Consider the following 12,171-nt stretch of genomic DNA (forward strand, 5'->3'; position numbering starts at 1 on the left):
GAGAAGAGGAAAGCGTCAGAGTGGTTGAGGCGAGTGCTGAACGGAGGGGGATAGAGGATCGTGGGAAATGCCCTAAGGTTGCTATCCCACGGCACTGAGTTTCTCCTGGTGGGGGGAATCGGGGATTTTCGGATTTTTTCACCCGACTATTTTCGGTTCCCCTCGTCGAACACCGCTAAAATCCACGAATTTGATGCAATTCGTCAACTTGCGTAAAACGGCGATGCGAGCACTAAATGACTACAGTTCTCTACATTTTTCCGAGTCACTACCAACGACGTGCGTGCGACAGTGTATGACGCGAAATTCAAAGTATTCGAGGCGGTACTTTTCGCATAACTATTCGAAATCTCGAATATCAAATACTTTCTAGTATTCGAGTATTCGCGGATACTATTCGCACATCTCTACTTTTAATATTAGACATTATTAACTTAAAGAGTATAGTTGTGTCAACAGTGGGGACTGTGACACACACAATCTCCACGGGTTGCAAAAGTAGCATTGAAAATCCAATACATCAAACATTAAATTTGAACTTCTTGCAAAAAATCTCATAACTGTGACAAATACCCAATTCATGATTCATGATCAAATTTGATGGTAAATTGGATTGATTTTTTAGTCCCAAAGACTTGACCTCATATTAGTTTTACATTAATTCAAAAATTGGCAGAAAATGCCAAGGGGAATGGCCACAGTTGGATGAATTCCACCTTCCATGTAAGCACCTTCCCACATGGAACAAAAACAAGTATTTGAAGGATGAAAGATGAGAGTTGAGAAACAGGTTTATGGTTATTCAAGCGTTAAAATGTGCATATAACAGTGACAATGTTTAACTTACATTTCTGTCCAGGGGGCTGCAATGGATGTCCACTTTTAGCGCACCAACCAACAGGAAAGATGTCCCTCGAGTCATACCTACACCAATAATCAAATGCACCTCGCCAGCCATCAAAAGTGACATGGATCATTTCACCTTTTACAGCCCCTGAAAATAAGGTACACAAAAGATGATACCTATGGCTAGCCTTGGATCCCACAAAATGTCATAAAAATACATCTGCAGTGACAACCTGTAATATAACTTCAAACATCCATTGACTAGGATATAATCAATACCCTCTGCAAACAATTAGTTATACAGTAGAATCTAATAGCAGAAGAGAACAAAGACACAGATAAATATCAGAGAGCCAAGTATTTATGGCATACATTTCTTGAACCCTCCATTGGCAATGGTAATGAGGATCATAATCACTGTTAATTAGGGGTGTACAAGGAACTAAAAAATTCAAGTTGAGTCAGGCTGAATTAATTTATCTTCTTCATTATATATATTTCTACTAGAAGCATACTTTAACTGTCATTTTATACTTCTAAATTTAAAAACTCTGAGACAAGTAATTTTTCTGAAGTAATTAAGAAATACTGCATCATATGTTAACGTCGTAAATAAGAAAAAAACAATGTAATGAACTTACCTACAGTAGCGGCACATATGAGCTGTGGATTTTTCTTGTCTACAGCCTCTAGTTTCATTCCCACTTGAAACAAATTGCAGCGTGGCGTCGGAGGCTCCTTTTTGAAAACTTTGGCAGGAGCCATTTCTGCTCCATTGAGGGTTTTCAAAAGGAACATGGGCCATGATGAGGCATTCATACGGAACCCTGCATCGGAAAGATGAAAAATAAAACACATTGAAGAAGCCATACTCCAAAATTATCATCTTTCAATATTTAAGGCGACATCATCTAGTGAATGCTATTTTACCAAGATACCCATATTATAATTCTCAGCCTATTATCTGACAAATATTTTCATTACCATTGACCATGTTGCACTCTCCTTTCCATCATAATAGAATATTTTTGCTTGGCTTGCAATAGATAGCATATAGCAGATGCTTTACTAGTTGTCTTCCCTATAAGGTGTTTTCCAACATAGCTGTGCATGGTCTGCTGCCCACTGAAGAACAAGCTATCAGAGCCCACCTAGCATTAAAGTATCCTTTGGTATTCAGTTGATGATAGGCAAATTTCGACGAGTAATTTGTTAGTTGACAGAATGAATGAAAACTTTGTTCAAAATACAAATGAAGTTATGCATATTGATTATTTTGCAATGAAACTCAAAAAATTACATGTAGAGGCTCACTTTCAAAGTAGGAAGAGAAATATATTTCAGAAAATATGAAATTAGTATTTTGATGATAGGCAAATAATGACGAGTAATTTGTTAGTTGACAGAATGAATGAAAACTATGTTCAAAACACAAATGAAGTTATGCATATTGATTATTTTGCAATGAAACTCAAAAAATAACATGTAGAGGCTCACTTTCAAAGTAGGAAGAGAAATATTTATCAGAAAATATGAAATAAGTATTTTGATGATAGGCAAATAATGACGAGTAATTTGTTAGGTGACAGAATGAATGAAAACTATGTTCAAAACACAAATGAAGTTATGTGTATTAATTATTTTGCAATGAAACTCAAAAAAATAACATGTAGAGGCTCACTTTCAAAGTAGGAAGAGAAATATTTATCAGAAAATATGAAATTAGTAGTATTCATTGCTATTGCAGTTGTTATCTGTTACATAAATAATATGGTCCATATTTTGTGATTATGATGTATTAGCTGGAATGTCAACGTGAGCTAAGTTTGTCATTTCATGGTTTCATTGCATATCCTTTACTTTCAACAAATGGATAGATTTCAAACTGGTTTTTCCACAAATTACTTTGGTTCTTTTTTGGCATTGCTCAAAGCCCTTACCTAAAGAAACCAATGCAACTGAGATCCAAAGAAACTAAACCATCCCAAGAAGTATTCCATTTTATTCATGCACTAGACCAATAATGTTCCACTAAATTATAGTTCTCCAGTGCTTGAATGGCAATAAATAACTAGAGACCAGTAATTCATTAATGACCTTCAAGGATAATTACATGTTATGATAAAATTTAATTTACAGATAAATATTTAATTACTAGCGTATAATTAACACATTTGTACAAATAACATACTCTAAAATATGTATAATTTTTATTCATAATATTCTGTTACAATATTAAATTGCTATTTGTAATTAGATCAATACAGTAGCAGCAAATCAATTCCTAACATCTGATGCTACACCTTCCCCATGAGTCACATGATGAATCATCCCCCACTACGGATGAAACGGCCATAACCAAAACATGTGAGTAATATGCGACTCAGTGTCTACGAGATATCTGTTAGTCATTTTGAATTTCTTGGAATAAGACAAGAGCATCACTATATTACATATTGTCAGATTGAAAAAATATTATAAATTCGGATGGTATGGATTAAAAGACAAAAGTGTTAAGTACTTCATAATACTAACGTGCTGTTATATCAGGAATTTCATTACTACTTTCAAATTCCTAACTTATTTATGATAACAAAAAAGAATTTTGCCATTACATCAGGAGTTATCAACAATAATAGAGATAGAGTCTTATTTAAGGCTACTGCAGCCTGTGTATGAAAACTGCACCTGAAACCTTATCGCAAAGCTATCAATTACCACAAAGCCATTTATAGATAAACATCTTTACAAATGCATCTTCCTGGATTCTTTGATTTTAAGCAATTACAGCCTACTCCTGATTATCTGGGTTAATGATGGGGAGAGGTGGCATTAATAATCAGAAATCACGAATAATGCAAACTTCCACTTTTATTTCATGTCATTTTCAGAATTCATGTGAATCAAACATTTAATTATTATTTATGCATATTGCCTGTCATTTTAGGGTTGCTTTCCAAAATCAATTTCAACTATCTCTACCCAGCCGCGATCTTTTTTACAGTGATGACGTGATTGTACTTGTATTTGTTAGCAGTACTGCTCTATGTAACACCTGGTTTCCGAAAACCACACACCCGTGTCTGCGAGATCACGAATTCAGACTATTGGTTTGCAAGAATTCTTAAAAACCACTGCGCGAATTCAGGAACTAAACTATCAGGCACCACGACGCATAGTCGTGCCTAGTGCGAGTTGCCTGGTCTGCAACTGCTGCATCACGCAGTTTTGTGATCCCTGAACACGTTTGCACACCGTGATGTTTAGATAACATGAACTTGGAGCTTCCGTGAAGGTAATGGGTGCACGATCACCTCACCATGCAGAAACCAGGACTTTTGCAATTTGTCAAGACAGGCGAGTGCCTGGCTATGACTCATGCTATCTCTACTTCCACTTCCCCCCGCTGCCTTCACTTCTACTGTTCCCTTCCTCTCCAGTTGGACCTTGACTAGTCACAGTGTAAATATGTCCGAGTGCGATAAAATATCTCATTCCTTTGGGCCGCATTCAACCAAATGCGAGGCCACGGCAATAATTGCACATTTAAGATATGACATATACGATATAGATCGTAAACAATATTTCTCTTAATTTGGAATAGGTTAACTATTGAAGGGTCTCCAAAAATTAATCAAGAGATTTTTTCTGCCGCTGATATTCATCTGCATGCTGGAGTAGACGTCCAAGTAAACTTGAAACATTCCTTGTGAAAAAGTAAAATAAATATTTCTCTTTTACGAAGAGAATTCTTATAAGCAGAGTAAATTGGGTGGAGGAACCAAATATGAGCAGATGATGTCCTAAAAACAATTGAAATTAGAGATGCGCGATTAGTATCCGCGAATACTTGAAAGTAATCGATATTCGAGGCTTCATCTTCAGGAACTATTATAAGAATTATTGCAACTGAAAATTATATCGGTGTCAAAACCTGCAGTTTAAAAAATTCGAACGAGTGTGTTCATTGCTGGACTAAATGGTGGATAGAAGAAATCAGAAATGATTATCAGTGAAGAGCACTGAAGGAGAGGTCGAGGGGAAGGAGCGTTCACCCTCTGTCTTTCAAGACATGAGGCTACGAGCAAAGGAGCAAGGGAAGAACATGTCCGATCTTGCAAGTGACGTCATTGCCATCAAAGCGAAGAGGCGAAGGCGCAGCAATGTGATATACGCAGTTTGCATTGCCTGAAGTTTCCAGTCCATCTCGTCTAGTTTGAATGCGTTCATGCTACACTTGCTTCTAATAAAATGGTCCTTTTTGGACTATGTTGAATATTAGCAGCCTTGTGACGAGAAATACATGGGTCAATAAATTAAAGAGTTTTCAAGATTCAAATGAAGTTGAGATGATAAAAAATCAGTTGGCTTTGGAGATGACAAGTCTGTCTAAACAAAGTCACCCAAAAAAAAACAGATACCTTAGGAAAAGTGCAATAGCTGATGTAAAGCAACAACAATCAATGTGGGGAATTTATTCAACATAAAAAAGTTTATTTTAAAAATGTATTTGATACGTACCTTTTTATTTATACATTTATCAAGTGAAATAGAAAAAAACGTACAGTGAAACCTCGATTTTACATTCCCCCATTATACGTTTTCCCTGATTTTGCACTATTTTTATCAGGTCCCAAACAATACCGCCTTTAAACAATGATACTCTATTTTACAATTTACTCAATTTTGCACTTTTTGTAAGTGGTCCATCCAAAAGTGTAAAATAGAAGTTTCACTGTGCTTAAAATATGCTTTGTGCAATTCTAGTATTCGAGGTGTTCGAAATTCGAGCTATTTGCATATTCGCGCAATGATTTAATATTCGAATTTGACAATCAAGTTTGAGAAATCTGCTATTTGACCCATCTCTAATTGAAATTATTAAAATAGGGACATAATTAATAACAAAAATGTATGAAATTCTCTGTGAAACCTTTTACTGTGGCGGCGACCAGTTAACTGGTTAACCATTAGATGCACGCTAAGCGGGGATTTTGCAGCATTTTTCAAAAACTCAAAATAGCGCGTTTATTGCGCATGGATCACTGGTGGTACACTTTGGTATTCTATTTCTGTACTTTTCCCTCTACCAAGAACATATGTTTGCGTCAATGTGACAACCAACTATTGCGTTAGAATCTTAATAAGTGAGAACGACGACAACTTTGGGTGATTCGCCGCTAGATGGCGTTCACACGATACTAAGGAACTTCTGATAATCTGTCGCTATCGTGGAAACTTGGAAGCATAATTCTTTTTTCAATAATATGTCACTGTGTTGTTTCGTATTTATTATATCTTTGTGAGCATTTGCATTATTATTTTGTTATTATTATTATTTGTAAAATTTATCTCAACCTCAAACCACAAGTCGTAATTTGAAAATTTTATCTTCATACTCAAATATGAATTATATTGGTGTAAAAATGCATTATTTACACTTTACTAGTGACCGAAAAATAAGTTATGCACGCTTTTTATTCCACCCGCGTCAAAAAATGTCGTGAATGTCATTACAGAGACAGTGATGGTCAATAAGGATGAAAAAATTAATTTTATTCAGGAAGTTTGTTATTTTTATAATTTTTAATGATGGCATTAACATTTTGGCATAACCATTTTTTGTGCGTGTTTTTTTGACTTGATAGTGTATAGATTATCATCTGCAATTCCTTTAGAAAAATTAGTGTAAGTATTTATCAAGAAATTTGCATATAATTATGCGATATTTTTGTTTATAAATTAATGGAAAAAATATTTAAAGTGCTTTTTTTAGTTAAAAGTTACCCAAATACGTTAAAACACCCTCAAATTTGAATTTAAATTTGGGAAAATCAAAAATGTAAAAGTGCGGCAAAAAAGCCGCAAGCGTGCACTGGCGCTATACTTGCAGGTGCGTGCACCTAAGGGTTAATATAGATTGAAAAAAAAACTGCTTATGAATATGTAATAAAATAGCTTTGCTTTGTCTTTTTTTGTTGTGGCGACATTTTATTAAAATACCCTCCGCATTTCTCACCAGTACCCCAGGAAGAAGGATAGCACTGAGAGGGTTAACCTATGACCTGCAACTGCTAATGAGAGAAAACAATTTGAACTTTACCTTGTATATTAACTACCTAAAAAAACAACACTAATCACTAAATAGAAATATAGCATACAGACAAAGACAATTGACTAACCAAGAGGTGGTTGCAGCATTCCTCCATGTTTTTCACAGTGGCCAATGGGGTGAATTTCATTCGAATCGACCAGTCTCCAGAAATCATTTTTATTATCGCTACCATCCAGCCGTAGCCGAAGACGTGGACCCAAAATACCAACCACAGATGCAATGCAAGTTGATGTAAGATTCCTTGGATCCAGTGCTTCCAACTTCATCCCTATCATGAACTCATTGGTGGGAGGAGTAATGTGCTGAAATACACAAGCAAAATACATTACAATTTCAAATACAGTAAAACCTCTTATGTAGTGAACCTCTTTACATCATAAACCTCCATACATCATACCATCCCTACGGTCCCGTCAGATTTACATGTAAATTTATAGGCAAACCTCTTTGTAGTGAACCTCTTTATATCGTAAAACCTCCACTTATCATACCAAGGAGATACCCCCGAGACGGCCTAACTACCTCTTCAAATCAAACCAAGACAATTAAACACCGTTAATGCAGCTGCGATTATGTACATGGAATGGCATTTTCAGTGATAAATGTTTCACCCTTATTATTTGCTTCTTATATACCTTTAATATGCTGTAATTTTCACGTTAATCATTAGTTGTGGCCATTTTGTTCCATATGAGAGCATACCTAAAAGTAAATAAGAACAAAGGTATCTAACTATCCAAGTCATTTTAAATGACTATTGAATTAAGAGAGATCTCATAATTTTCTCTCAAATCGTAGTAAAAATCATGTGATAGCTCACGCTTTCTGTAATTATTATGTATATAGGTAATAAATATATGTTCACTAATCCATGCATGTTTGTTTAAACACATACATATAATGGTTTTATAGACAGTAGTGCCTTTCATTTCTGAATGATATGAAAAAATGGTGCCTATCACTAAAACCTCTCTATAGTGAACCTCTATACATCATAATGCCCAAATTTTGGTCCCCACCGTTGCGATATAAAGAGGTTTTACTGTACCAACCTAATTCACCATGATAAAATTATGGTCAATTAGGATGCTATCAAATCATGCCTCGCTAAATACATATTTAAGGGAGAACACTACCTCAGAGGAAAGCTCGATACTTGAAAAGTAATAGCAGCGATTACTCATTTATCCTACCCAAAAGTGCAATTCAATACTGTAATAATAAAATAATTCAAATAAAATATAAACGCCCAAATCCAAAGGGTATTGTTATGCTCTCAGTAAAAAATTTGATAACGCACCCTTTGTTTCATACATAATGTAGCAATTTAAAGATTTTCAACCAAGTCTTGAACAGCTAATACACAATATCTTTCTTTTTGAGGCCAAAAACTCTATGAAAATATGTTAGGAATTGCAACAAAAATAGATTAAAAGTCTCTTTCCTTCACTCTCAAATTTAATATGAACCGTTTAGCAAAACAATCTTTCCACTCATGTGGGTGAATTTTGGCACATCCATGGGACGGTTTAATGTAGACAATAGCAGAATTTTTGCACGTTGACCTCAACGGAACATATATTCTACCACAGGAAATAAATAAGCACATGGCTACACTTCTTTTTTCAGCTGATAGCAATCACTGGCTCTAGACGGCAATTGCCAATATTGCAGAGCTTCTGATTTGGAGGAAAAGCCATCAATCAATGGCAAATATTGATTCCTTCCAATGACGAGTCGGACATAGGAAGAGAAATATACAGAAAATTCCAAAATCACCTTCCTAAAAATAGAGAACCCATTCACTTAATGTCAGTCTTTAGAATTTTCTCAAATATTTTCAGGCAAGCGAGTTGGTGTTATCTTCGCTGCCATTTTTCAAACGACCAACTGTCATAGGAAAAAGGAAAAGGCATGTGATAGAATTTATGGCTGATCTGATATTTACATCCAAAGCAAACAAAGGTTTTGGAATGCTAATACTTAAAAGGTGCTCCAATACTTACTCCAGTAAAAGACACACATGCATCGGATTGATACAGCTTGGGATGGAGGAATTTGAAACTCAATCTTTATTTTTGCAGCTCGAAAATTTCTTACAAGCAATGAGGACCAGCTAAATAGATTCCCCATATTGAAAATAAGTCACACCAATTTTGCTGCAAGGATTATTTGTGCCATAGATTATTCAAGCAGATTGTAATATATTTTTCTTGTGCATTGAAAACTTGCCAGATATACGAGCAAGGAAAATTATACTCAGTATAGACAGAGATGGGCAGTATCAAAAATACTTGTATTTGAAATACGTATTTTCGATACTTCTGTAGTTTGTAATTTGTATCGGAAATACATTTTCTGAGAGTATTTGGTATTTTGTAACGAAAATACATCTAAAGAGTAGTTTGTATTTTTAAAATACATTCAAAATCAAAATACATGTAATGCTTTTTGTGTATAAGTGGAAAGAGCGTGCGACGAGATGGCAGGGATCCCGAATGAGTCTGTATTAGCCTGCCATCTGTGGGACAATAAATTGCCCCTTAATTTACTTCTGTAACACCCGTAGGCCCTTGTATACTTGCAAAACGTAGTCGCGTGTTGAGTATTTTGCGAAACAAAGTTTTGCATTGAGTAATTTGTGAAGGGGACTTGTAGAATCTGACGCTGTTCCCAAAGGTGCAGGAGACATTTTTCTCCATTTTATTTAAGACATTTCGCCATGGATAATGGTCAAATTGCCAGTTTCCTATAGATACGTCGCAAGAATGTTTGAGCCTTTCATTCTAAAAATAGTTCATATTTGAATTTATTTTAACTTTTTATTAGGTAAGAACTTCGGTGAAGGCATGTATTTCGTATTTTAATAGAGTATTTTGAAATTACATTAGTATTTAGTATCGAAAATACAATTTTTAGAAGTAATTTGTATTTTGTATTAATAATAATAATAATAATTTTATTTGTCCAAAAGATCATATATTACAGTGAGCCACAGAATATAGATATAGGACACGTCATGGAAGTTAAGTGAATCATAAAAATGTAACATACTGAACAGTAGATGTAACATTAAACAATTGAACATTTGAATTGAATATTTGAAATACAGATTTTAAAAGTAATTTGTATTTTGTATCTAAAATACATTTGACATGTATTTTGCCCATCTCTGGAGTAGAATAAATCCAATCGAGCTGGCACAATTTTCTCCAATCGAGCTGGCACAATTTCTCGGAAAAGTTATTACCAATTGAAATATAACACACTGGAAATTCGAAAGAATGCAGTGACCATGCAACCATCGACATCGACCCAAGTCACGTATTGGCCTCCACCCAACTTGGCAACTCACCTGATAGTATTCCCATTGTTTCCAAGTCTCGTATTCACCCCAACCCCACTTGCCAACCACAGCTTCTCTCTGTCATTATTATCTTACTCCTCATTAGTATATAAGCATCTACATCAGAAACGAGCATCATTACACGATTGATAAATATGAGCGTCGCACTATAGAGAGAACCCAAATCTCGCCCGGAGTACACCAATCTCCTGGTGGAGAAGCAGCGACTTCCGGACACATACATCGTCTACATCCCTCATCGAAACACAGATTTTGTGCTTTCGGTGCTCTTTAATTCAGTTTACTTCTGAGTATTCTGGCACCAGAGAAAGACGTTTGAGGTGATTACGGATTTACCGATCCTGGCACATGACGTCACAGCATCATCTACCTCAAATATCTTCCACATTTGAATAGATACATTTTTGCTTTAAACGGCATAGCTGTAAGCATTTTATTATCCTTCGAATACAACCATCAAATATCCTTATACTCATTCATGGTCCATGGTAAGGGTACAAGGGTATCTTATTTTCAGAGTAAGCGTTTTGTCAGTTATTAAAAAAATGTTCCTCCTGCAACGTTATACACGAATCATTAACTATTATTTATGAATTCAACCCGTATGTCTCTAAAAGTGAATGCCGAATCTAGCGCATGATGTCACAGCATCATCTAACTTAAATACCTTCCACATTTCAATATATAAATGTATGCTTTAAACGGCATGGTTGTTAGCATTTTATTACCTCTCGGATGAAAGAATTAAATTTTCTCAGACCCTTGCGAGTCCATTGCCAGGGTGCAAAGGTATTTGACGATATGTCGTTTTGACGTCTATTACAGAAAATGTTCATCCTTAAAGCTAATAAGCGAAACCATACTTTGTGTTACAATTATGTTCTCTAACATTAATACTATATTCTAATATTCCAAATTACTGTTGAATTTTTATTGTTTTTAAAAATCGAAAGATCATCTCCATCCTCCTAATGCAATTTCTAACATAATTCATGGTCATTGATCTGAATAAATAAATAAATAAAAGATATAATACATTTTTTTATTCTATTTGTAATGTTTTGTATTAATTTACATGCATAAAACTTTTCATCCCCGTTTAAATTGTTATAACATACTCCCCCTTCAGTCATCATGAACATCCGAGGATAGTCCATTTTTTCTCTCTCCCCCATCATAAGTAATTGGGGTCAACAACCCCTCCCTGTATCGGGTACTGATCCTCTCCATCCCATACTTCACCCCCTCCTTCAACTCATACTTCTTGAGGAAGGTGAACACCTCCAGTACATCTTGGAATCTTCTCCTTAGTAATCGCTGCCAGAATAAATGGATAGACAAAATATCAGATGCTTGATAAATTAGATACATTACCATATATTTCATAACGAAAAATAAAATAAACCCTTTCAAATGAGTAGGAGGAGCTTGCAGTGGTGGTGATGGTATGAGGTGGTGGTCATGTAAGAGGGTCGTGGCAGTGGGGGGTGATTTCCAACCTTCCAAAACAGAAGGAAGAGAATAAATTAACATCATAATGAACAATGAGATTTAATAACTCCGATTCTTTCTTCCATTATCTGTATTATTTTTTGTTAAAGAAGCAGATCTCATTAATTATTTCATTGATTATTATAGGAATACATTATAGTGATCTTCCTCTTAACCCATAAAATTCCGTATATTTCACTCATAATCAACGTGAAATTGAATCTCAACGTTTACAACACTCGTAAATAACATGTTATTCCACCCATTTCCGCGAAACATCACATGGAAACGGTAAAACACATTAATTTTTTTATTTTAGGTATTCTAGTTGACATTTTTTTCTATTTCCTTT

General features: G+C 35.0%; 1 protein-coding gene across 2 annotated transcripts in view; it reads right to left on the minus strand.

Moving 5' to 3' along the window:
* LOC124168815 (polycomb protein Scm) overlaps positions 1-12,171 on the minus strand; it is a 44,979-nt gene that overhangs the window by 19,550 nt on the left and 13,258 nt on the right. For both annotated transcript variants that reach the window (XM_046547137.1, XM_046547136.1), the window contains exons 6-8: positions 7,029-7,263; positions 1,488-1,673; positions 848-994 (exon numbers count right to left, since the gene is read on the minus strand). In XM_046547137.1, the coding sequence (XP_046403093.1) occupies positions 848-994; positions 1,488-1,673; positions 7,029-7,263 (568 nt within the window). The remainder of the gene's footprint in view (positions 1-847; positions 995-1,487; positions 1,674-7,028; positions 7,264-12,171) is intronic.

Source organism: Ischnura elegans, chromosome 12 (genome assembly GCF_921293095.1).
Source record: "Ischnura elegans chromosome 12, ioIscEleg1.1, whole genome shotgun sequence".
Taxonomy (NCBI): domain Eukaryota; kingdom Metazoa; phylum Arthropoda; class Insecta; order Odonata; family Coenagrionidae; genus Ischnura; species Ischnura elegans.